At 37.7% G+C, this 27,753-nt stretch overlaps 1 protein-coding gene across 1 annotated transcript in view; it reads right to left on the bottom strand.

Annotated features, from left to right (window-relative positions):
- The window catches only part of SNUPN (snurportin 1), a 645,353-nt gene that overhangs the window by 204,515 nt on the left and 413,085 nt on the right, over window positions 1-27,753 (bottom strand). The window contains exon 6 of the mRNA XM_044077234.1: window positions 7,482-7,562. Coding sequence (XP_043933169.1) covers window positions 7,482-7,562 — 81 coding nt within the window. The remainder of the gene's footprint in view (window positions 1-7,481; window positions 7,563-27,753) is intronic.

The raw sequence follows: 27,753 nt of genomic DNA, 5'->3' as shown, positions 1-27,753 counted from the left end.
CAACAGTTTTGGTATTTTCTGTCTCTTTCCTTGGAACTGGACACTCATTTTTCACCAGTTATATCGCATTTATTGACTGGCAATACTGCTATTTAGGAATTAAGAGGCACTGGGGTGTCCTATAAGCTTCAGCTAACCTTAAAATTATTTGTTGGTGACTTTGTATGTTCTGCTACGTATAGACCAGATTTTGAAAAAAGTATTACATACGAATTCATGCCTGCAGAGAAATACACTTACTAGTAATAAAAAGGGTACATCTTCATGTTTTACCTGGCAGCAGTGTGTGTAAATTTATTAATACTAATAATGTGCTTACGCATCCATTTTAAGTATACTTTTTTTTTTTACTATATAGTCTGTGAAACAATAGATTTAATTTATTTAGTCAAATACAAGATATGCCCTGCGGATTGTTTTCAGTTTACTACACAAAAGAAATTTGCCTTTATGGACTCGGTCTATCTGTGTTTCTCAGATGGACTGAGTTTGGCTTGCTGCTTAAAATGAGGTTCAGTCTCTGTTTTTGTTCTACCTTAATATCCTTTGGTCAGCTAGTCTGCACTCAATGTAGTATCAATTCCCAGTTTCTGTACCATTTCTCAGTTTCTGTGAAAGATCGGGATTGACAGTCTTCTTGTTTACTGTCTTGATTTCTTCTATTTTATAAATGTGGATGGTATTAGTGATTTTATTTAACCATAATCCTTTCAACGTCAGGCAATCATCTGTATTTCTTTAAACTAACTTGCATAACTGCACCAGGTGCTGTCAAAGCGAGATGACACTGTACAGTGTACCTTACTGCTTGACATGTTCTACACTTTTTAAGTTTTAATAACTGCACTAGCATGTACTTCAGCAATGTAAACTGCACTATAGCATCATTTATTGTAATTTTCACTATACAATAATATGCGTAACATATTACAGACTTGCTCTGGTGGTGATTAATGGCGGTGGAGACTTGATTGTTTTTGTACTATATGGAAATCTGCATGCATAATTAATGCATTTCAGATGCAAATACAGTGGTCCTAACTTTACAGGTTTTTCATCTTCCACAAAGGTAAATATGCATATTATTGTAAATTTTCCAAGTTCAAATAGTGGGAGGAAGGTTTTGTGGATGAATGGATGGATTTTTGACTCTCTGCTATGAAATTTGCTGATCTCCTGGTATAATTCCAAAAAAATTATGTTTTGGCAGTTATGACTAATATCTCCAGCATACATCTACATTTTTCACACAAAATATATAGAGAGTGAAAAAACAGTCATTTGAAACTGAAACATCCTCAAGTTTTCATCCCCTGAATTTGCAAGCATTGCTCAGATTAAGATCACTTAATTGAACATTCCTGGTCTAAATGGTCCTTAAAGACTGATTTTGTGTCTTTTCGGCTTTTCCTGGTTAGGGGTCGCCACAGCGGAACGCCGGTCCTCTAATGATTGGCAGTAGATTTTTACGTGCAGAGTTGCCAGCCCTGAAGCACAACCTTCAACGAAGGTACACCCATTCACGCACGTCTCCAAACAGAAGACGCAATAGCTGAGAATCGAACGGGACGTCTTACTGTGAGGCGACAGCGCTACTGCAGCACCACCACCGCAATGGTCCTTAAAGACGGATGATCAACATAAACCACACCACACTTGCACAATGCGACCTGAAGTACATTTGTACTTGCACATGCCTTATAAACTGAATGATTATGTACATCTTTCCATTTAACTATGCTTGGTTTTAATCACTGGTATAAATGTATACACAGTACCCATAAAAATCCCTCAGGTGGTATGTTACAGTTTCATACATATAGCTTGCTCATTTCCAAATAAACACCTTCCTGCTAACATTTTTTTAATAGCGCTGGTCAGATGATGTTTCACATCATTCAAAAAGACAATCCATATAGTGCGAACAATAGGACTGACCTTTCCAACTACACCTGTAAACTTATTTATGACTAGCACTAGTTGACTCATGTTTTTCTCACTAACACCCTGACAGATCATTTCTGCACACAATAACACGCCACAACAGTCCCTCAAAAGTATTCAAAAGAAACAATTATTTTACAATAAGTTGTGTGAATTGCATTTCATAATAAAAAACATGGTCCAATTTTTTTTTACAATGACAAGTTCTGCTTCACATATACAAGAGTGTGCGTAATTATGGCCAAATTAACCTGTCAAAATCAGTTACTTAAATGCAAATAGAATCTTGTGAAGTATTAAAAACACAAGAAAAATTAAGAATGTAAAGCATGGAAAGATTAAAATAACTCAATTCCTTAAAGACTGATGTAGTCACGGCACCAGGACTGTTTCCATCCCACATTAAAATATACTTCATGGTTCACCTATTTACTGTTTTAGTTGTGTTTTATTCGTTCTGTTTTTACAAAGCATGTGGTTTAATGGACTGTTTGCAGTTTATCCTGCTTCAGTTTTACCTTATTTGGAATATAACCTCCTGTGTTGAAGAATCAGTAAAATTTTCAGAGTTTTATATAAGCCAACTGCAGACTCAAAGGATTTTACTGAACAGGAATGAAGTCAGAATTATTTGCAGTTTATAATAATTCATAAAACAAACTAAAACAACTTTAAACAACTGCATTACAAACAAATGGTACCAGATTTTAGACCAACATAAGATGACTGCGGTGCAAGTTAGAAAATAACTGAATGATAAGTTCATAGATTAACAGGCAATCAGTCTATAGTACAAACCTAAACAATAAACCATATTCAAAAATTATCTCCAGCCTCAAGGAGGGCAACACACATCAGACAAGTGGAAGAATTTGAGGCTGCCTATCTATTTATCTAGGTTTACCTTGAAGGTGGCAATGGTGTTATGCTGGTTAACATGTACTCAAAGTCTATTCTAGAGGCATATCATCTGTCTTTTGATGTAGGTTTAATTCCTTTTTCCAGGTATTATGGGAGCCATTTTTTGCAAGGTAATAGGAGGTCATGGAGGGTTGGATCCTTCATGGCTCAAATGGCTAGACACAGATTCTCATGGAGGGGTCTTTAAGAGACTCAGCAGAGAGAGGGCTGTTTGTCTCTTCAGATAAGAGTCTTGAGGCCACTGACATTTTTAATTAGGAATCAATAAGGTCTATCAAGCTAAGCAATATGTTTAAACAACTACAGGGTCAACAGAGGCATTATATTCAATAATGGTCCTGATAAGATACAAGTAAAGTAAACCAATAATTCTCTGGATCTGCAGGAGATGCTTTTGGAAATTAGATGGGAGAGACAGGAGGTTTTCTAAATTACTGCAAAGGAGAGACAATGATCAAATGGCATGAAATTATCAATATCCATGCCTAAATCCATCCTCCCATGTCAGTAGCAATCTACAGCCCCTACTGGCATATATCTTCCCTAAGAGTATACCCAAAAGCAAAATACTCTAACTTTAATGACTTCACTCTTAACAGCATACTCCCTCAACAAAATACTCCTTTATCAAGAACTGTGGCAAATAATTCAATGGACTTCTTTACCCTTTACCAAACCCACAATCTGAGAACATTCTAGACCAGATAATCCCAAACATCAGTAATAGAGCCATCCATCCATCCACCCACATCCTCTTTTCCTATTTTTACACATGGGGTCAGATTGTCATACCAACAGTGGCCATCATCTGTAGCCACAGTTCACACCGCCAGGTGGCTAGCCCTGTAGTGGACCATACACTAAAAGTATCTATGCTCCCCAATAACTTTTGTGACTACTGCCCCATGCTTTCCTTTTGGTCCTTCAGATAAAAAAGAAAGTCCCCTCAGGTTTTAACTCGTGGACCAAATATCATAAGCAAAGCAACAAATATGTAACACCCAGTGTTCCTTACTGTTCCTTCCATAAAAAAAATTACTTTAATGCAGGACTTAGTCTTTCCTCTTGTTATTGGATGACTGAGAGGGTAATTTTGCCCATTTCTAACTCCTGACTTAAACAATACCGCTTACTTGGAGGAACAAAGCCTGGAAGGCTTGGAAGCAACACTAATTAAACAGCTACATTTGGCTTATCCTGACCTTAGCAAAAAGACAGAATCTCTACTAGTGCCACAAAGGCCACTTTCTTAAGTTAAAAAAAATGCAGCCACTTAAGCCATGCCTCCAGTAGTTTCAGAAGATGCTAAAATGTCTAACAGGCAGTATTACCAACTCATCTTAACACTTGCCCAGCATGCCTGCCAGTAATATAAACTTCCCAAGCAGCCATAGGGAATTTGTTACCTTTGCTGTCTTCAATTCTACCAGTTATAAATACAGATGTGGATTCTCAACTTTAGAGGCTAGCTGGCTACAGCGCAAAATATCATTTCAAACAATTGACAGCCAAGGAAATCATAACAGCCCTACACAGGTTATGTAAAAAAGCAGGAGTAGTCTTTTGTAAGCTATAACCAGCCTTTCTTAGAATGGCATCCACTTTCATTGCTATGCCACTTACCCATATTTCCAGTCTGTCACTTACCTCAGGTGTATTCCCTGATTCATTAAAATATAATACTAAAATCATACTCTTCAAAATCTCTATCCCAAAGGAATGCAAGGATTATAGGTCTATTGCCAACTACACCCTTATCTAGAATATTTGAAAAACTGGTTCACGAGCAGATATTTCAACACAAACTACAGCTTTCTTTGAGATGAGCAACATGGGTTTCAAAACCCATTCAGTACCATGACTGCCTTATGTACAGCCACTTTTCACATTTTTAATAATATGAATACTTCTATGCTCACAGGAGGCCTGTTCATGGATATAACCTGCTTCTTTGAAACTGTCGTTCACACACCGCTTCTTCAGAAACTCAGCAACCTCAGCTCTGGTACCGCTTCACTAAAGTGGTTTCAGAGATATCGCAAAAACAGAACATTTCAAGTCTATGTCAATAACATCCTCTCCAAATCAGGATATCTAAAACAGGTGCTCTCCAAGCCTCAGTCCTTGGTGCCACTATTTTCTCTCTCTCTCTTTATTAATTATCTAACATATGACCTAATAAACCTTAACATCAGATGCCACTGCCTTAATTGGATCTCTGATGTTACAAGGGCCCCCAAGGACCCCAACTCTTGACAAATAGGACTACAACATGGTAGTGGTGCATGTGGGAGTGAACCACTTGAGACAAATGCAGGAAGGATGCTAGTCCTGACTGGAATCCTTCTTTCACCTCAAATGATGCCTCAATAGAAAGAAAAAAATAACTGGCTTCAATAACTGGAAAACAGCTGGTGACATTCCAGGGGGATGGGGTATGTGTCAGCATGGGACGAAATAACTGACAGTCAAGTTTTTTGCTTCACTAAGGATGGCTTGCATCTCTCCTTTCAAGGCTTTTGCATACTTCCAAAAGCCCTTGCTGCCTCATGGCGCCTTTTTTTAGGTGAAGTAGAGTTGACGACCTTTCCAAAGTAACTAACATATCAGTCCCAAAAATCAGACCATATTAAGGTAGCTCTCCTTAATGCTAGAAATCTAAAGAATAAATTGCCTCACCTTGAGACACGCCTGCATTTGGAAAACATCCATGTCTGTGTAGTTACCGAAACATGGTTTAAATGTAACGAGAATGCGGTCGCTATACGAGGGTTTTGCAATTTTCATGCCTTCATGCCCAATAGCGACTGTGGTGGAGTCTACATATTTGTCAAGGAACATACTACCTTCCAGGGCGTTTACTATGGACACTTTGAATGTGATACTGACAAACACCAAAAAACTATTACAAGAAGATCGAAAGGTAGGAATGGAGAGAACCGCTTGCCTCCCCCCCCCCAACCCCTGTTATCACTTGTTTCTGTGGTATGGGCAGGTCAGGAGATTAGATATGCTTCACTCTTATGGTCCTTGACATTCTTGGCTTCACTAACAACAAATATTTAAATTTCTGTGAGTGTGAGTTACACTTTTTCAAACCCCAATATTATCTCTAACAATTAATCACCTCCAGATGCCTTTTTTTATATGGTATCACAGTGTGCACAAGTTAATACAATGCAATACTATCTATAATATAGTGAACAAGCATGCCTGGATTTAGCTTGGATGTTTTACATCTGCAAACAGTTACATTTGAAGTGTATTCTTATTACTCTTTTTTAAAAGTACACTTTCCAAGGCTGGCAAACGATGAGACAGTTAGTTAAACATCATGAAATCAATCTTCGTACAAAAGCCTTCGACAAACAAATTAAGGTTAAAGGCTTAACATGTTTTCACTACCTAGTCCAGTGTATTACATCACAAACATGCTATATTAATTCCCGTAACTTACAATCTTGTCTCCCTCTTCTTCAGTACAGTCAAAGCAGCAAACTGCTAGTAAGTATACATTTTTTTAAACACCAGGGATCTAGAACTGTTCAAAGGCTATTGGCCATCCAGGTACAATGGCAAATACATTTTGCGTTCTTAAGCTCAGTTCAGTCTTGCCTCTTGCACTGTAGTAGGGTGCAAACTAAAAGTTCTAGCTCTTCACCAATGATCCCAACTGTTTTTGTAAGTTATGTTTATTCCACCACAAAACTGTCTCTTACTCTCAACAGTGGGATTACTGAACTACCAGTAGGAGTCGTGGAAAACTACCAGATGGTGTCACCACTCAGACTAAAGAAAGCAGAGGTTAAAATAAAGACTTTATGAGCACTTTCCAATACGGTTTCTCTACTAATAATGTCTTCTTAAAGGATTTAGAACCCTGCTTAGCAAAAACAATGCTACACCAGCTAGCAGAAATGCATTATGTATGGTGCTCAAAAAGCCTTCTCCTATGAAATGAGACGTTCAAGAACTAGGCTCTATAGTGCAGAGAGAAAGCTTTGAACATGGTGGGATGGACTAAAACTTGAGTGGTGGAGGAAATGATGAAGGATGAATAGTAAATGGTCCCCTGGACTGCAAGCCTAGCAGTTGCATATGAAACAGCTGATTACTTACCAATACTAAAGAAAAGGAGGGAGTCTAGCCTGCTGCAATGCTATAAGGCCAGCACAACTGGATAGAGAAAGTTGCATAACATGCAGTATACAGGCCAGAGATGCACACACTAGTCTACTAAGCTTTGTCCACGTGGTAGTCTTCAGTAATGTGTGAAGGTGTGTGAATGTGCACATTTGCACGGGAAGGTATACAGAAACTTCCTATGTCTGTGAGTGTACATGTTAACCACTGGATGTAGGGGTCAGGGCCAGAGAATGGAAAATCACTCATGGCTGCCTAGAAGAGGCCAGGCTATGACATGCTCTTGCATCTGTGATGGGGAACAGATGAACAAGGTCCAGGGGCTTAATCACTGAAAAGCATGGTGTTAGAAAATAAAACAAAAATAGCTGAGGTGTGTTATTGTCAAAACAATACTTAGACAAACTAGAAAAATATTTGCATTCTGACACTCGCAATAATGTACATATTACAAAGAAAGAGCTATAACTTACTGGATTAATTTTAGATACTTCTTTTAATCCTCCTGCTTCTTCCTCTAGTTTGGATTTAAGCCAAAAAAATCGGAACTCTGTCTGAAAAGAAACCATTAATTCAAACATTAGAATATTATTTTCTCCAGACTGATGCTTGGATATCTAACATTCCACAAACAACATAAGCATTTGTAATATATTATACTTTTAAATGGATTGTGGCAATTTCCTTTTTTTTTTATAAGAACTCCTACTTAAAACTGGAAGTGATGATGGGTAGCATGTAAAAGAAAAGCTTAAAATTTAGAATATGAACTTGAGAAAGCCTTAATTACAAGGGAAAGACAGCTGCAGAAAAAGATAAACTGTAAAAACTGATGGACTACTTTCTGGATCACTAGCTTCCACTGGTTCCAAAACCCAGTCATTAAGCACGATGGCCCAGCATCATGTGTATAAGTAGTGTGTACGCTCACATGTGCACCTACACGGGTTCAGGTGTCTACTGTTCTTTCAGGCTATGTGGCTGTGCCTCCTGACCACTATCATATGGCAATCAAGCAGAGACATAACCCTCCAAGGGAAGCTAGCAGGCTGTTGGCTGTTCCCTGTCCCCATGACCCTTGTTATCACAGGACTCTTACTAGATCAGTTTAACTGAAGTATACTTTAATTCCTCAAATGCCAAGCCATCAACAGCAAAATGGTGATGCCATTTTTCCAAAAACACAAGTAAATGCCACATAAATCACCAAGTTCACTGAAGAGGTCACCTTCATTAATACCTACTTCCTGACAAAAAGATCACCCTTTTGCAGGGTTTCTAGTTACTTTCAGTCAATGTCACTGCATGCTTTGTCAAGCTTTACAATGGAGATTAAATCAACTAGATCATCAAAATCTATTTGCTTCCTCAAGGGACTGTAAGGGAAGCACTGTGGAAAAAGTTTTGAAAGAAATGCAGAGCATTATTTCAGGGTAAGCAAATTATATACACAAGAAACGATAACCTTACACAGTCAGATTTAAACTTGAAAACCGCTATGAAAAAAAAAGCAAACACAGTGGGATAGCAGATGCATGGTGGAGTTTGCATGGGCCAAAGAAATATGGAGAATGGCATGAGAAAATATCTAAAAAATATATTTATATTTGGCAATTTCATATAGCTGGGACGGAGATATTGAAAAAATGTGGGAAGGGTACACAAATTAGGTTAACAGTGACACTGTGGGTGAAGGTTTGTACAGGTCAACACAAGAAGATTGGGGGTGGGGGGGGGGAGCTGAAAATGAAGTCACAAAAAAAAAAATAAACAGAACCAGGACTCCATAAGCGATATAATAAAACAATATGACTTGATTAAAAAACAAGGTGGGATAGGTTTCTGGAGTTCTACAATACAGAAGTGAATAAAGTGGAAAACAAGTACAGGACTCCAATGGGTGGAAGGGGGGGGGGGGGTTAGGTAAACTACAATGTGCAGAGACAATAAGCATTTCTGGAAAATAAGTAGCAAAGGTTCAAGTAATTAAGTCCTTGTCTCAATGTGTATGTTTGTGTGTGTGTGTGTGTGTGTGTGGGGGGGGGGGGGGGGGGTGGCATAAATGCAAAACAACTGGATGGACTGTCCTTAACACAATAAAACTGAAATAGATATGCAGATTTTCCAATGGGTATTCAAAATAATATGTTGCTTGGGTATGTTAAAATGCACCCTACAGCACTACAAATAACCGCAACTGACATGTACTATTTTTTTTAACCAAGCCTTTTTCCAACCTCCCAAGGTCTTCTTCCTGTAAAAACAAAAAACAAGTACAATACTTTCATAATCAAACACCATGACTCTTATTTTTCATTTATTCAACCTTTTTGACCAGGTAAGTCCCACTAGACTAGTAGCCTCCTTTCAGGGAGACCAGAGGTGGTATTTATACTACCAGACGAAATTTGGCCAGGCCATCGGGGAACTTCCCCTACTCTTTTCGTAGGGGGAAAGCATCGTGTGTGACGCTATTGTCTTCCAGTTTCCATTCCAGGTGCGCAGGCACCCCGAGAAACCAGAGAAGCAATAGAGGAAGAAATCTTTTCTAAAGTGTTGTTAAGCAAATGGCAGAATCACTATCAAATGTGGAGGCTGATGGAAATATTGCTGAAGTGCAAGTATCGAAGGAGAAGACTTTGGAGCCGAGTTACATAGTGGATGAACAGCTAGCCGATACTGAAGAAGTGTTGCAGCAGAAGCTGTTTTGAAAGTGAATTGGAGAGCCAAACGGGATGCATTATTACAACCCTCCAGTCCAGAGTGTTGCAGGATGATTATCTGGAGCAGTTAAAAGCTCAGAGCGAGCAGGAGAATGGGGCAGTTGCATCATGGAGCAAGATAATGGAGAAGATAGAAGAAGGAAGGAAGGAAAAGTAAATCGGAAGAGAACACTTGTACACAGTTGAAGCAAGAGAGAAGAAATTAAAGAAGTTAAAAGGTATACTGTTCAAATAAGTAGTAAAAAGGACAAAGGACTTGATAAGTATGATGTCTGGGACTCATTGACTTCACCATTTTGTGTCTCTGCAAAAGAGGTAAGAGCATTTATTTTGCTTAATAAAGAGACTTTCTGTGATTTATTTGAAAATGGACAATATAGAGAATTTTTAGGAAATTGTGAGTTAAAAAAGAATGTTTATCTGTGGTCAGAATATGTTATTCAATCCTTTTTTTTAGCCAAACTAAGAAAAGGATAATGGTATAGTTTAGAACAGAAATAGAGGCTGCTGAATTAAAAATATATTTAATGACTATTTGTAAACATGTGATGAACACTGCAAAGATTTATGATGAAAGAGGACTGTGGACTAGAGGTTGGGAATGTGGGGTTATACTGAACATGGAAAATAACAATGTGAAGCATATACCAAGTGTTCTAAACATGAATGACTATAAAGGTTTTGTTAAATATAGGGGTCAGCCCAAAACCTTTTTTTTGTGTGTGTGTGTGTGTGTGTGTGTGTGTGTGTGTGTGTGGAAAAGATGATCACTTGATTACTGAATGTAACAAAAGGAAATGTTTTATACGTGATCACACAGGGCATGAAGCAAAAAAATGTGAAATGAAAAAGTGTGGTAACACTGGGCATGTTTGTTTTCTCTGTCTTATTTTTTACTTTTTGTTCTTCAATTACTTTGTATAACTATTTGTGACTTTTATTACTTTGTAAAACTTTTATTTGCTTATTTTTATTACTTTGTAAAACATGTATTATTCATATGTATGCAGCTTTTCTCCCCAGGTTTCTAGTGAAAATGGGCTTTCAGCTCACTGTCTGACACTTACCCGATAAAAAATGTAAAATAAATAAATAAATGTTTGGTTAGATTGTGAAAATGAGGAATAACAAATTGTATACGAGGTTATACAAGATGTGGAACAAGAAAAAGACACAATATGAGAAAATGTAAATCAGAATGAAGTAGATACGATTACAAATATAAATGTTAAAGAAGGCAAAAATAAGAAGCAAAAACTGATACAAGTGGAAACGAATATGTGGCTTGGCAAATAGTGAAAGGAAGAAAGAATTCTATAGGAAAAAGAGTTAAAGAAAGGAAAAGAAAATACAAAGACATGCTAGCAAAAGAGAATAAAAAGGCAAAGGATGATTTCCTCCTTCTACTTGTTTGCTCTGCTCTTCTGGTTAGAAACTGAATATATCTGCCGTTAATGTTAATAGTATGAAAAATATTAAGAGGAGAATTGGCATATTAGAATGGTGGGTATTATTAGATGCTAATATGATTATTTTGGAGACTATTAGATCAATAGCAGTGAAAGAGAGTAGAAGCAGAAAGATTATGGAATGGAACTGTTTGGAACATGGGAAAGGAAATGTGTTCATGCATATGTATATTACGTCAAGACAGCACTAAAATATCAGCTGTCACAATAGTGGACTTAGGATGCCTCACTATAACAGATTTAAGATGGAAAAATAATATTTTCAGAATTACAGCCTTATATGTATACGTGATCAAAAAAGAAAGAAGAAATGTTTAGAACGTTATTAAATTATGCAAGTGTTAATATGGATATAATAACAGCAAGAGATTTCAATTGTAATTTAAGAATGAACAAAAAAAGAATATGATATTAAAATAGTTAATGAAATCATGAAATATGGCAAATTATATGTATGAGACTATAGTCACTGGACTTATAAGAGAAATGAAAGTATTACTGAAAATGATTTTATGATATCGGAAGATCTAAAAATTATACAGCAAGGAGTAAAGAGACCAGATTTTTTGATCATTTAGCTATATGGATAAGAATACATGAAAAGGAAGATTATATGAAAACAGGAAAAGCAATTAAAAGATTAGCTGAAAAAGAACTTGAAGAAGATGACAAGAAAGTAATATATACACTATGGGAGAATCATATAGATAGGAGAGAATTTTATGAAAACTGGACCACACAGTGGTTTAGTTTTAAAGAAAAATATAAAGTTTTTAGAATGTACTGAAAATAAGAGAAAGGAATGTGTATAACATATTAACCAAAGAAATATTTTGTAATGTAGTAAAGGATGAGAATATTTTATGTGAAAGAAAGAGAAATATATGAAAAGAATCAAATAAAGATTAATAAGCTTTTATATAAAGGAAACATTGTTTACAAGGGGAAAAAAGAGGAAGTAGCACCTTACTAGAGTAAATTAGTTAATGAAGAAAAAGATTAATAAAAGAGCTAAAGAATAAAGAAGGAATACAAGTAACACAGGAAAGTATAAAAGAAATAATTAAGGATTATGTATCTGATTTATATATCAAAAAAGAAAAAAAAAACAAAAGAAGATATGAAACAAGGAAATTAAATATGGAGGATACTATATATCTATTGAGAGGCACAAGTATTGAAGAATTAAATGAAGTGCTGAAAGACAAAAATATGAATACATCAACAGGTTTAGATCCTACTGAATATAATATGTATAATGATATGGAACATTGGCAAAAAGCTAAATTCACAGAAGTACTGAATAAATGGTTGGAAATGGGAATAAGCTATAAAGAAATATGTATAGGGGTTATAGAGTTTATATGGAAAAAGGAGACAAAGATGATATAAGGAATTGGATAACTATAACATTAAACAATATAGATGAAAAGATTTTTATGAGAATCGTAACAAAGAGATTGACAAATAGAATGGGAAAGTTATACGAGCCAACTGTATTTGGCAGAAAAGGAGCGCAAGACTTGTTATGGATTATTAAAGATTGTAGATTGTTAAAGAAGTTGTGGATGATATAAACAAAAAATTTAATGCCAAAATCATTATAGGAGACTTGAGTAAAGCATATGATAGAACTCAAGATGAACTATTATAGAATATTTTAAATGTATATAACATTAGTAGAGTAATAAATGTATTTAAATCAGTTTATAATGCAATAGAAATATTGTTAAACTTAATGTTAATGGATGGATTAGTGAAGTGCTTCAATAAGATCTGGAATAAGACAAGGATGTCCAGCTAGTAATATTATATTTTCATTGATTATTAATATGATAGTAAAGAAAATTAAGAGCATGACAGACAAGGCAAGATATAGAATACTGAATAAACTACAATTACCAGTAATATATGCCGATGCTGATGACACTAACAATGACAAGTAGTAAAGAACATATGGAAACAAACAGTCATTCAAAAGCAAAACATATTATTAAATAAAACTGGATTATGTATAAAGAAAAAGTAAAGGTTTTGGTTTGATAGGAAACATAAGATATACAATTTAATATGGAGGTTATAGAAGTTTTGGGAATTAAGTTCGGACAAAATGTGTATCTAGAAGAACAATGGAAAATGTTATTCAAACAAATAACATTATTAAACTTTCTAAGGCCTTACTACGTCTAGACTCAAAAGAATCATTTACTTAGAACCATGGAAATCATTTTGATTTTCATATAGAAAGAAAGCTTAGTTGATAAATATGATGGTGATAGGAATAATTGCTTATATAGCAAATATGATTCCCACAAAATATGAAAAAATTAATGAACATATTTTCACTTACATAAAGGGTTGCCCAGGTTGAATCCAGTCAAGAAAAGAATATTATATATAAAAAAAGAACAAAAGACTGGGATTGTTCATAGGTTCATAGGTGTGTACTAGGCTAATGGCCCTGGAGCCTTTACAAGCCTAGCCCATATGATTACCTTGGCATTGTGCTACCTGACCTTAGTTCCCAGTGCCTCTGTCAAGTAGAGCCACTGAAGTGATCCCTGGGGTGAATTTTCTATTTCCCATCCACTCATCAAGATTTCTCTTGAAGAAGGCCAGTGAGGTGCTTTGTTTGACATGTATGGGAAGTCTATTCCATAGCATGGGCAGTCTCTGGGTTATGAACCTGTTCCTCCAGCACATTCTGTTGAATGTGGTAGAGGTTGAGGTCTCTGGAGTGTGTGGTGTGGAAGTACTGGGATTTCTTTAGATGTAGCATTTCTAAAAGAGCTGGGTCAGACATGGCTTTGCAAGTCAAGCAGAGATCGCCTCTAAGTAGGCGATATGAGACAAAGAATAGTTGGAGTTTTTTGAGTCTGTACATATAGTACAAGTGTTAAAGGCCTAGGATCCTCTTTGTGAGGTACTTTTGTGGCCTCTCCAGTTGTTGCAGGTGTCTAGTGAGGTACATGCCAAATGGGGCATTGTACTCTACGACTGGCCTAATGAGGGAAGAGTAGAGGGAGACAATGACCTCTTTCTTCCTGGATGCAAAACCCTTAGTAATGCGATGTGCCACATAGAAGGACTTTCTGTCCAAAGTGGCAATGTGGTGCTCAAAAGTGAGGTTGCTGTCAACCTGTGTTCCCAGATCTCTTACAACACCTTCTGTGCCCAGTGGACTACCATCAATGTGGTAATTCATATGAACTGGGTTTTTTCCAAAGGGAATGATGACACTTTTTTGGCATTGAGCTTAAGCCATGATTCTGACACACAGCTGTTGGCTGAATCCTAACAGCATATACAATATCAATGAAATGATATAAAGCCTTCAAATGTCATATAAAAGGAGAAAATATTATTGATATTATTGTCAAAAATAAAGATAAAGTGTTTTGGGAAAAATGGAGGCAGGTAAACGACTCAAAGAAGATGTAAATGAAGAATTTAGAGAATATCAAAATAAAAATATGTTATGGAAATTAAAAATAAAACTGAAAAGAATAGAAAAGAATGGCAACATAATATTATGAAAGCATTTTATTATACTGCTCTATGGAAAGATTTAGAAATAGAGAAAAAGAAGGCAATAAAAATGAGATTTATATGGTACAAAAAGATTTATGAATGCAATGATTTCTTATGGAGATTATCCAAAAGAAGTTTACCTGTTAAGGCAAATATGCCACATAAAAAAATACAAGATAGAATATGTCCTACACGTGGAGAATATGAGAATATGGAACATCTGTTTTTGAATTGTACAAGGGTAAAACATTTCTAGAATGAAATACATAAACGTAATATGTTAAAGGAATATAAAAAAGTGGAACAGATAAAGATGAATATGGCTGAATTTGTTTTTTATGGTGGTAAAAAAACAAAGAAGCTAAAAAAACGGACAATTACATTTTATGTTATATGGACAATAATGACTGAAAGAGTTAATAAATCAAATTTAACGGAAAACGTGTTTTGGCAAAAAGTTTGGAGAAAATATGATTTTGGCTGTGGAAAAAAGGGTGGGGGGCAAACTTAAAACTATGCATAAAATGCAAAAGTCTGTAAATATATGTAAATAATAGATACTCGATATGTAAATAATAAGCATTGTATATAAGTTATGTAAATAAATAAAAAAAATCTACTTTTTGATAGATGCAGTGGGATATTTTACATCCCCCTTAGCTATCACAAACTCAACAGATGGGGCCTTGGTTTAAAGTCTCATGTGAAGGACGGATAATGTACACTGCTTTTCTCCTTCTGAACGGTCAGAGAACCAAGAGGCATAGCCAGGGTGGGGTGAGCGGGGCAGCCACCCAAGTGCATCAGGTTGTAGTTAAATTTGTGCCAAGTGGTTTGTGCCAAGTGGTTTGTTACAGTTAACTGTAAATTTTGTCGCACCCTCATTCATACAGGACCTGACTTTTTTTTTTTTTTTTTTTATCATCTCCAACTAAGAGATGAAAAGGGCACCGGAGAAGCTAGCTATAGTTCTGGGAGAACTTGGTCTTAAAAGATCCTGCAATCCTTCTACTAAAAATAGCTACATTAAAAAAATACCTACACGTTGGTGCAGTCTCTCCCACAATAATTTAGCTGGCAACACTGCCTTCACTAAACTAAACTGTAGTCCAAAGTACTGCTTGGCCTCATCTCCCTCTATTACCATTCCCTCTCTAGTAATTTGTTCCCAATACAATTCCTTTGCTAATTTTCTCCAGTAAATTCCAACCCTCTCTTGACCGTTTTCAATACCCCTACTTGCTGTTACCCATTTGGCAAAATCTCCTTTCTTCATTCCTGTGTTAGTTTAGAACCTAGAATTATTTTCGCTACTTTATGAATATAATAATTTGTATGGCTGCTGTTCTTTTTAAGGACCTACATCTAAAATTCTACTTTCTCCTTATTTCTTAAAATCCCTCGTTTTATCACCCACTTCCACTTTGGATTTATAACCTACTGTTTGTGTTGTGTATACGAGCCTTAACTGTACAGCTGTAAAATATCCCTTCAAATCAGGTAATCCTAAGCTATCTTGTTCTACTGTAAGAATAACCTTATCCCACTTAACTTTCGCCTGCTTACCCCACCCAGATAAATCCAGTCAACTCTATAAATCGTCATACACAATTCCTCCCCTGGTTGACAAAATATGACTTATCTGTAGACACTAAACAGTTTCACTACTTGTACCTTGCTATTGATAATCAAATTCTTTCATTTTTTCAAATTTTGTATTAACTTTTGTTTAGTTTCTTCCCACAAATCCTTAGCTGCCATAACAAGATTATTTTTAATACATGCACCTAAATATAAATATGGGCACTGCTGAACCACTTCAGGAGTGGGTACAAAGTTGACTGCAATAGACTCTTGTTTTATCTTCATTAATTTCAGATCCCAAAATGAACTGTCTCAAAATGTTCCAGAGCACTAAAACAACCTTTTCTGAAATTTTCAAGTATAAAATAGTATCAACTCCAAATAAGGCAAACTTAAAAAAACATTTACTGAATTATTACTTGTGACACAGGCAAACAAATTTATACAAAAGAAAACAAACCATATTAACTTGTTCACAGTTACAAAATTATACATTACATATATTCTTTTGTACAATATAATCAATCCAACATTATATAAATTGGTTAATTCCAAACATGTTTTCTGCATGTACTGTTCCCTACAATGTCGACTATTTCTATACAAGTTGCTCCTATCCTTTTCTAAAGGTCCTGTTCCCAGTCCTTTTATCTCTGTCACAATATTCACTACATCAATTATGAAAACTTTGACCTCCATTTTAGAGCAAGTACTTTTTTGGCAACCACCAGAATTAAACTCAACAAGGCCTTACTATATTTAGGCAATTCAGAACCTGTATCCCAGCTCACAAAAAAATTTCCTTAGGTTTGCTTGCCTGGTGTTTCTGACAGTGTACTCTAGGGAATTTTTTAAGTCTGCTAACTCAGTACACTCCCAAAACATATGCTCCCAGTTACTTCTTTCTTCCCCATCACACCCCCAAACACTTGCCATCTACCTGAGGAAAAATTCTTTGGAGTCTGCTTGGGGTAAGAAAAAATATGCAACCACTTCCAAGCAAAAATCCTAAATTTTCTAGATTTTTCTGCATATTTGGAAGCCAAACACATGAACTCCCATTGTTTCTTTAACTGATTATCCAAACACTCTTCTCAGTCTTTTCTAACTTCCTCTATTTGATTCATATAGTTATTCTAAAATATTTTAAATGCCCTTTTAATTATCCTTTTTTTAAAGCAGCTTCCTTTCTAGATTCAATTAAAAATGCTACCTGTGCAGGTCTTTCACATAGGATTCCCTATCCCTTTCTCTTTGCCTACACTCTGATATCAATCCCTGATAGGGAAGGCAGTCTTTAGCCTGCAGTCCAAATGTCTTCTTGGCCTCTTCTCATTTTATTATCTTTCCCTTTCTAATTATTTGCTTCCAATACCTTGGTTCTTTTGCCAGTTTCCTCTGTAAATTCCAGCCCCTCTTGCCTGCCCTCTGTATCTCTAACTGCAGTCATCCCTATTTGCCGAATCTTTCTCCATTCCCATGTTGGCTTAGTACTTAGAATATTTTCTGCTACTTTATGAAAATAAATACTTTGCATGACTGTTATTCTCCTCCTTAATGATCTGCATTCAAAATTCCATTCTCTCCTTATTTCTTGAATTTCCTCCCCGCTTCATCATCATCTCTTCCCACTTTGAACTGTAGCTTTCTGCTAGTGTTATGTATAAGAGTCTTAACTGTGTACATCTGAAATATCCTTTCAATTCAGATAATCCTAAACTACCTTGCTCTATTTTAGAGATCCGCTACTTATCTGACTTGACTTTTGCCCCCCCTCCCCTATAAAATCCTTCAAATCTTTATTACTGTCCACAATGACTTCTCTGATTGATAAAAATATGCCTGATCTCTGTATAAAACTAAATGGAGTAAACATTTTCCTGCTTGTATCTTGCTATCCATAGCCACTGACAACAACGTCCAGTTTATCAGCTTTTGTATTATCTTCTTTTAAAGTCTCTCCCTATATATCCTAAGCAGCCATAACATAATCCTTTTAACCTATACTCCTAAATACTTAATTTTATCATGTCCCCATAAATATGGGTATTGCTGAACTTCATGTGTGGGTACATAGTTTACAGCCTTTGCTTTATCTTCATTAATTTTATATCCTGAAAAAAAAAAAAACACTTGAAACCGTCTCTGAATGTTTCACAACACTGAGATGTCATTTTCTAGAATCCTCCTCAGAATGTTCCACAACACTGAGATGTCATTTTCTGGATTTATCTGGTACAAACCAGCATAACCTGCAAATAAAGCCAACTTTTCTTGATTACCATACCAGTTACATCCTTGAATTTCTGAATTCCTTATTTTTCTTGCCAACGGTTCTAAATGTAGTACAAAAAAAGGGGAAAGAGGACACCCTTGCCTGGCTCCTCTATTCAGATGCAACTTATCAGACAGGAATGCCTCTGATCCCTGATACAATAATAAGGTTACTTTCAGAGGCTGTATCAGTGAATGTAAATACTTATGTTGCCCTACTCATCAGGACCCAGTAATGGCAGTATTTTCTCATACTCTGCTTCCCTCTGGAGTATCAATGTTCTATTAATGTTGTCAAATGTTTGCCTCTCATCCACAAAAACCATAATGATCTGCATCTATCAACTTTAGCCGCATCTTTTCCATTCTTGCAGCCATTATAGACAACACTTTACAATTATGGTTTACAATTGAAATGGGCCTATATGAAGCTGGATGTGATGAGTCTATCATCTTTAGGTATTACAGCCTCCACAGCTTTTTTCCAAGATGTAGCTGGAGTTTCTCATTTTAAAATACTGGTAAACAAAACCTTACAGATATTTATCACTTTCTTCTCTGCTGGTTTCCAAACATCCAAGAATACAGAATAGTTGTGTAAAAATCTTACCATAACCACAGATGTCCTTCTCTTCTATGTTACAGTATTCTTTACATGGGGAATCCTACTCCAAGGGCAAACCGTCTGGCCAATAAATATACAAGAGTTTTGAAGTACTGCTAGAGTGTGGGACACTGCACACATGGCTTAGAAGTGCATTGGCCATAAAAGAGATGTCTGCATGTACAATCCTCAGAACTGAATGTCCCAGAAGGAACGCCAGTCCAAGGAAACAAGGAGGTTATCAGACATCCAGAAACAAAAGCAGGCAATGGGGAAGGAGAGAGGGATAGAAAACTGCAACATAGAAGAGAAGAACCTCTATGGTTATAGTAAGATTTTACAGAACTTTTTCTATGTCCTTCTACTGTAATGTTGCAGTATTCTTTACATGAGGGAGAATACCAATGCTCAGGAAGAAAACCAGGAGGAGGAAGGACTAGAAGAGCTCTCTAGAAAGCCAAGATGAATGGCTCTAGCAAAACCAGCTTGTGCTATGGAGATGCCATCCAACTTTTGGTCCAAGTAGCTGCTTCTAAAATGGAATTAGTATCCACATCCTTAAAGAAAGCACAAGAAGAAGACACAGCCCTACCACAATGGGCCTTAATATGAAAAGGGAGGCTCTTCCCATGGAAGACATAATAAAAGGAAATAGTCTTTGAAAAATAAGAGGACATAGTCTACCTGGAAACAGGCATTCCCAGAACCCTGGGATGAAAAGAAACAAATAGCTGATCAGATTTCCTGATGGCCTTAGTTTTATCCAAATAACATACAAGTTTGTCTATGCACATCTACAGTGTTTAAGATCCTCTCACTAGAGGATTGTGGAAAAGGAAAAAAGGGGGCAAATGAATAGATTGGTTAAGAAACAACTCATTCACAACCTTGGACATAAAGGAAGGGTTAGTACACAAAGAAACCCTGTACTTATGGAAAATCAGAAAAGGTGGGAAAGCCATTAAGGCTTGAAGCTCAGATACCCTTCTGGCAGAAGTCAAAGTTGGTAACAGAACAGTTTTCCAAGTACAGTGTTGCAAAAAAGCTGTAGCTGCAGGCTCAAATGGAGCCGCAGTCAGTTTCTCCAGAACAAAGTTCAAATCCCAAGGAGGAAGAACAGATTTCCTGGGAGGTCTAATGTGAAAGATGCCTTTGAGAAAGTTTAACTTCTAACCTATAAGTCAAAGGGGGAGTCAAAGGCAGACAGGCAGAAATGGCTGACAAATGGACTTCCACCGAGGAGTAAACCAAACCATCATTGGAACAACTCACATAAGTAGGAAAGAACCAATGGAACATCCATAGACAGTGAATCCAGGTTGTGTGAACAACACCAGATAGAAAACCTCTTCCATTTAGATAAGTAGGATTTCCTAGTATTGGGTTTTCTGGCCTCCTGCAGTACCCTAAGCACATCCTTATAAAAAAAGGTGTCCGAAAGGAATCTGAAGCCCATCACCCACAGAGTCAGATGCAGGGTTGACAGATGTGGATGAATAATGAATCCTTTGTCCTGTGTGAGTAGGTCCATCCCGTGATGTAACTTGTAATGATTGCCCTTGGCTAAATGCAGCAGTAGAGAGAACCAATGCTGTCTTGGCCAAAATGGGGTCACCAGCAAGATTTTTGGTTTGTCCTGCTGAATTTTGTGCAAGACTTTCTGAATGAGAGGAAAAGGGGGAATGCAGAAAGAAACAACCCCTTCCATGAAACTGATAGGGCATCCACCCTCCAAACCACAGGACCTGGGACTCTGGGACAAAAAAAGAGGAAGTTGTCTGTTCAGAGGGGAGTACCCTACTAGGAGACAATGTCCAGAAACAGACCCCTGTGAATCATCCATTCGTGGGATTGAGTCACAGACCTGTTAACAGTGTCTGCCACAAAACTCTGACTGGAAGAGAAACTGCCTGAAGAGTCACCTGGTACTGAACTGCCAGTTCCTATGCCATAACAGCTAGCCTGAACAAAAGGTATGACTTTGACCCCTGTTTGTTTACATGCCACAGAACTGTGGTGTTGTCGGTAAACACTTTTAGATGTCCTGGATGGAAAAAGAGGACGAAAAGCCTGAAGAGCTAATGTGAGGGCTCTCATCTCTTTGATGTTGATATGCTCCTCTTTTGAGAAGAAGACCAGAGGTCTTGTACCTTCATGGAAGCAAAGGCTGCACCCCATCCTAGGTCTGAGGCATATGTAAACGCCTCTTGAGTGGGAAGACGAGGATGCAGAGGAAGGCCTGAGTTTAGGGAAATCTGCTGAATCCACCAAAGGAGTTCCTTTTTTAGACAAGGGAGAAGAGGAACCACAAACTCTAGTGGATATGCATGCTGCACCCAAACTGATTTCAGGTACCCACTGAAACTTCCTCGTTTGAAATTTGGCCAGAGGTAGCATGGGAATGATGGATAACATGAACCCCAGGAGCCTGAGAAACTCCCTGACTGTAAAAGAATGAAGAGGGAGAAGACTTTGGAAGAAGGAAATGAGAGACTAAACTTTAGGAGGAGGAAGAGATGTCAGCATGAGATTTGTCTGCAACCCGCACCCCAGGAAGATGTGGTCCTGTGAGGGTTTAAGAAAGGACTTTTATTAAATTTACTGTGAATCCCAACCTTTGCAGAAGAGAAATAGTGAACTGTTGATTTTGTTCCAGGCTCTCTGGACAGGGAGAGAGAAAGAGAAGATCATCCAGGTATGGGTAAACCTGAATGCCCAGAAGTCTGCAGTAAGCAATTACAGGAGCCAGGCACTTTGGTCTTTCTGCTGCCCCAAAGGTATTCACAAAGGGCATAGCTGAGAACTGAAAGTGCAAGGAAGTAATGGAGAAACATACACATTTCCTGTAAAGGGGATGAATAGGAATGTGAAGATAAGCATCCTTTATGTCCAGAGAGGCCATGTAAGCCTAAGGAAGAATAAGAGGAAACAAGGTTTGCAGGGACAGGATGCAGAAGGTAGGAACCAAAAGTGTTTAGGTGAGGAAGATCCAGAATGGGTCTCCAAGGGCCTTTTTCAGTGGGTATGAGAAATATCCTGGAGTGAAACCTTTCTCAGAGGAACTTCTTGAATTGTTCCCTGATGTACTAACTCCTGAAGCTCCTCTGGAAATAGATGCAGTTGGTCATGATGTGGTTGTGGAATGCCCACAAATGAAGGAAGAGTTTTCCAGACCATGAAGTACCCTTGTTTGATGATGGAAAGGACCCATGAGTCCTGAGTAATAGTTTCCCAAACTGGAAGAGACAGGGAAAGACAAACAGAAAGAGGAGTAAGACTGAGATGAGTGTGGTAGTTACAGACTCCCTGGCTTGTCTGGAAAGGGTTGCTTCTGGGCAGGAACTGGCTGAGTGTGTTTAGACTTTTGAGCTCTCCTACCTCACTTCTTGTTTGTAGAAGTGGGAAGGAAGCTTGTTTCCTAAAAAAAAAAAAAAAGAAGACACCTGAGGGATAATTCCTCTGACGTTTAGGAAGAGGTGCAATAAAGATACATTTTAAGTCCTGTAGTTCCTTACCTTTCTCCTGCAAAGACTTAAATCTGCTGCCCCAAACAAAGCACTATTATCAAACCATTAATTTTGCTTTGATGTCATCTAGAAGTGGTTGAAGCCTCAACCATGAATACCTCCTAAGAGCAGATTGAGATGCAGCTATCCTAGAAGATGCTTCTGCTGCATCATAAGTACATTTAATGGAGTGGCTTGCTACCTGAGAAGAAGCTCCCAAAACAGACATCACCCGAGTTTTAACATCAAAGTTTGGAAGGTCAGAAACTGCTTGAGTGGTTTGAGAAAGAAGAGCCAAAGCCTATCAGGCCTTTATGGGTAGGTGCCTGAGAGTTTGGAGCCTTAGATGCTGAAGAAAATGCATCCAAAAAGTCTGGTAAGACTGGAGGTACAGCTGAATTGGAAGGAGACTCCATTTGTAAAAAAAAAAATCATATCTTTTCTACACATCAGAAACCTGAAAGCAGTCACATTTAAAAACAATTCCTCATTTTAGCTATGGTTTCCCCAAAGGTGATCTCACCTACTGGAGAACCTCTGCCATTAGACATTTCCTCAGGGGAAGCATATTCTAGGGGGGTGGAATTTGGGAGGAGTAGGCCAAGGATTCATCATCAGAAGAGCCCTCATCCTCTGAGGATTCTAGGTCCCCAACTCTCTTGAGTGGGGAAGAAGTTAAAAGAGAAACAGGAACAGCAGAAGGAGGCTATGTGTGCATTAAGCAAGCCTTGAGAAAAGGTTTCCCAATTGGATTGTGGAGTCTTATGTGTAGAAATGTGCTTGGTTTTCTGTTTCTTTTTAAACCGCACAGTTGCTTGATGAAAAGTGGAGGGACCAGACATAGGCCTGCACTCAATTACAGAAGCTGGAATTATCTCACTAACTAGAATCTGAGGGATACCCCTAGGACCTTCTGAAATAATGAGCCTTGGTTCCCCCTGACCATCTGATGCAGACGTCTGCATTGCCTCAAAGGCTGTGCCTAAGGCGGATTCTTTGACAGCCTCCAAAACAGTACCTGTCAAGGAACCCAAGCCAACCTCCAGATGGATCTCTGGGTGTTTATCAGCCTTGAGACAGACATCAGAGATAGGAGGCGCAGCTGAAGATTCAGGCCCCAACTTCTTTGCCCTCCTCTTAAACACATGCTCAACAGTAGGCCCAGAAGTGCCCTCTATAACATCCCCAGATAAATACTTCATTCGCTGACTTTCTAAGTAAATATTTAGGGATGAAAGATGGCTATGTAGGGTCTTAGGAACAAAGGCCTGGCAAATAGAGCAGGATTTGTAGTCATGCATAGGCCCCCAGCAAAAGAAACACAGGGTGCGACTATCCTTATGTGGAATCTGTCTCCTACACTAGCACTTGCTTTTCCTGGATGACATTAAACCCTCACAACAAAAAGCAGTAGCAAGAGAAAAAGAAAACCCCAACAGGGCACTTATTTGAAAACTGGACCAGCAGCAAATGACTCGGTGTGAATAGAGAGATGATCGAGGATGGCATTCGGAATGGCGGGAGAGAAGTCCTGAGGACTGTATTTGTGGATGCCGCTTTTATGGCTCATGTACTCCTAAGCCATACGTGCGACGTCCCATGTACTAGCAGTACTTAAAAGCTCTTGTATACTGGCCAGACGTCAGGATGGCTTTGGTGGAGGATCCCTCATGTAAAGAATGCTGCAACATTAGAATAGAAGGACATCATCTATTCCTTGAGACTTTCCTGTAGATTACTTATACACCACTGTTTTTATCTCATCTCCTACTGTCTTATCGGTTAATTGCTGAGCCTCAGCCACCTCTACCCTTGGCATGTTTAAGTCTTTCATAATTATTTTCATTTGTTCTTTTTCTTGATTTCCACATTTCTCTGCTTTATAAAATTTGTGAAGTATCTCTAATACCTCTACAGGATCTATAGTTATTTTTCTTGTTATACACTTTTTAACTTTGGCAACAACCTTTCAACTTTCTGTTGCCTAAGTCATTGTACTTAGTGTTTTGTGCTTTAGAGTTAAAAAAAAAAAAAAAACAGTTGCTCAGCAGCAATCTTTCTAAATTCATGCACATTATCCAAGTCCTCACTAATTTCCTCTTCAGCACTCTGCATCTGTACCTCTTCTTGCTCTGTGCGATTCCCCTATTCAGCCCCTCTAAATAGTGTTACTTCTTAACCACATCTCTTTCTTTCATTTCTACCCCATTTTTAAAATACACTTTCATTTTTTCCCACTCACCAACTATAACTTCTAAAGTACTTTCCATTTTCCCTAATAACTTCCAAATAATTTCCACTAACCATCCCTTAAATTCCTCTCTTTTTAACAGGTAAGTGGGGAAACACTAGTGTCTCATTTTTACTTCATTAACCTGCATTTTTATTTTAGTTATTATTGTTATTATTGACTCATGATCTGAAATAATTATTGGAAATGTCAAAGCTCTCAATTAAATGGACACATTTCTGCAAAATAAAATTTGTCTACTCTAGCCCACTTATTGTACCCTGGGGAATAATATGCAAATTCCCTCAAGAGTTAATACTACTGAATTCATGTCTTCCATACCAAATATTTTCATAAATTTCTTCAGACATCTACCCTGTTTTGTTAGATTATCCCTTCTTGACCTTCCTCGATACAGCCTTACTCTTGCAAATGAAATGTAAGTTAATATTCCCTGCTGCAAACAGATTACTTCCACAAAAATGTTCTTAAACTCCATAACAGCAGTTTTATACGGAATATAAATAAGAGGTCAGTGTAATCCTCTTCCCTTGCCAGTAGCCCCTTAATACCACGATCCATCATTACTGTCTTTTTTACTCTATCTCTATTAAAGCTCCTCTGTCAATTAATATAAGTACTCCCCTTTTCCTTTGTCAAAGACAAGTGAAATATCCATCCTGAAATCTTTTATCAAATTCACATGCTATGCTCTTTCCAAATGTGTCTCCTGTAGCATTGCTATTTGCACTCTGTGTTAATTAATATAATTCAATGCCCTTTCCTTTTTGTCTATACCTGTGAGACTATTCACATTCCATGATAATATGGAAAGTGTCGACATTATGATAAGTTATTATTCCTAAATATTATATACAACAGCTTTTGTAAATGCATGTTTCCAGCTTTTGTCAAACATGCACCCACTAATGTTTGGCTGGTCAATCTTCTTGTCATCTAATTTGAACCTATGTCAGTTATTTTTGATTTAATGAAAATCCTCAAAAAAAAAAAAAACACAGAACACCCCCATACCTTGTTAACTTAATATAGTCACACAAAACTATGTACATCTTCACATAATGAAGTTTACCCCCCGTAGGAACAATTGTCCTAAAGAGACAGCTGCAGACAGAGGCACTACATGACCTAAATTTAAGGTTATCCATGATAATATGCATGTTACTCTGTGCTCCTACTTATGTTAATTGGCGTCAGTTTCTTTTTTATCTTTATTCCCCTCCAAGATGTGAAAAAACTTGCATGTTTTCAGAAAACATTAACTTTTAGCCTTAAAGAAAAAAGACATTATGTACTCACCATAATGTTCCATCCGAGTTGCTGCCTTTCATTTGTCTTCAACTTGTGGGAACTCAGATCCGGCTCGGCTGCATTTTCTAGCATCAGATCTGAGCTCCTCCCCTACCCATAATGCCCCTGTCTCCCTCCTCCCCTCAGATCGAGTTTACTGGTAACCATAAAACCCTGACCTAACCAAGAGTCTAACACCTTGATATTAGTACCTTGAAAGCACTATAGCAAAGACAAAGGATTGCACAGTAAGGGCCATGTCTTACCCACCCAATGCACCACACAGCCCGCAAAAGGCAGGGGGAAGGAGCGAGGGATGGTTGAAGACTAATGAAAAGTAACAACTCGGATGGAATGTTATGGCGAGTACATAACTTCTTTATCTGAAGTTGCTGTTTTCATTTGCTCTTCAACCTGTGGGACAAAGTCCCCAGCTACCACAAGACCCTGGGAGGTCCTCATGGAAGAATATTCTGAAGCACGGCGGAAGGTAAAGGATGCCCTGCCTCTGGCAGGAGATCCAACTTACAGTGGGAAATAAATGTGTGCAAAGATGTCCAAGTCGCCGTAGAACAAACGTCATCCAATGAAACCAGAGACCAAAAGGCTGCTGAAGTAGCCACAGACCTAGTACAATGCGCCTTAATTTGACCTGGTGGAGATGAACCTTTGGCTGTATGTGCCTGAACTATGCACTGAGAGATCCAATGAGCAACAGTCGCCTTTGACACAGGTTTCCTTAAGAAGGGCTTAAAGTTGATCCGACTTGCGAAAGGACTTTGTTCTATGCAAATAAAAGCGCAACTGCTTATGAATGTTAAGCAAGTACAATTTATACTCTCCTTTATTATGGAAGTTGGGAAAGAAGTCAAGTAGATAGATAACCTGATTAATGCTGGATTCTGAAGCCACTTTCAGGAGAAAGGAAGGGTTCATGCATAAGGACACCCTATCTTTATGGAACACCATATAAGGAGACTTAACAGATAAGGCCTGAATATCCGACACTCTTTTGGCCAAAGTAATAGCAACCAGAAAGGCTGTCTTCCAAGACAGAAATTGTAAATCCACTGTAGCTGCAGGTTCAAAGGGGTAAGAAACCAGACCTTGCAGAACTACAGTAAGATCCTAAGGTGGCCTAGGCTCCTTAACTGGAGGCCAAAGTAAAAAGGTACCTTTCAAAAAAGCTTTAAAAAGCTTGGAATAAGCTATGGAAGTGGAATTGTCTCCTATATGAAAATTGGAAATTGCTGCCAGCTGAACTTTAACCATAGAAAAGCTGGCACCCTGATGAAAAATATCTGCCAAAAACTCAAGGATATCAGGAAGTGGAGCAGTGAAAGGATCTAAATCATGATGAGATGCCCATATTGAAAAATGTTTCCACTTACTGGAGTAAACTTTCCTAGTGGACGATTTGTGAACTGCTACCAAAATCTTCTTAACCAGAGAAGAAAACCTCGGAGTCCTAGCTATCACTGGAACTGGAGCAGCCAAGCTGTAAGCATCAGAC

This window comes from Protopterus annectens, chromosome 7.part0 (assembly GCF_019279795.1).
Source record: "Protopterus annectens isolate FY-2018-M chromosome 7.part0, PAN1.0, whole genome shotgun sequence".
NCBI classification, from domain to species: domain Eukaryota; kingdom Metazoa; phylum Chordata; order Ceratodontiformes; family Protopteridae; genus Protopterus; species Protopterus annectens.
The sequence above is the reverse complement of the archived record's forward strand: the minus strand, read 5'-3'. Positions and strand labels throughout refer to the sequence as shown.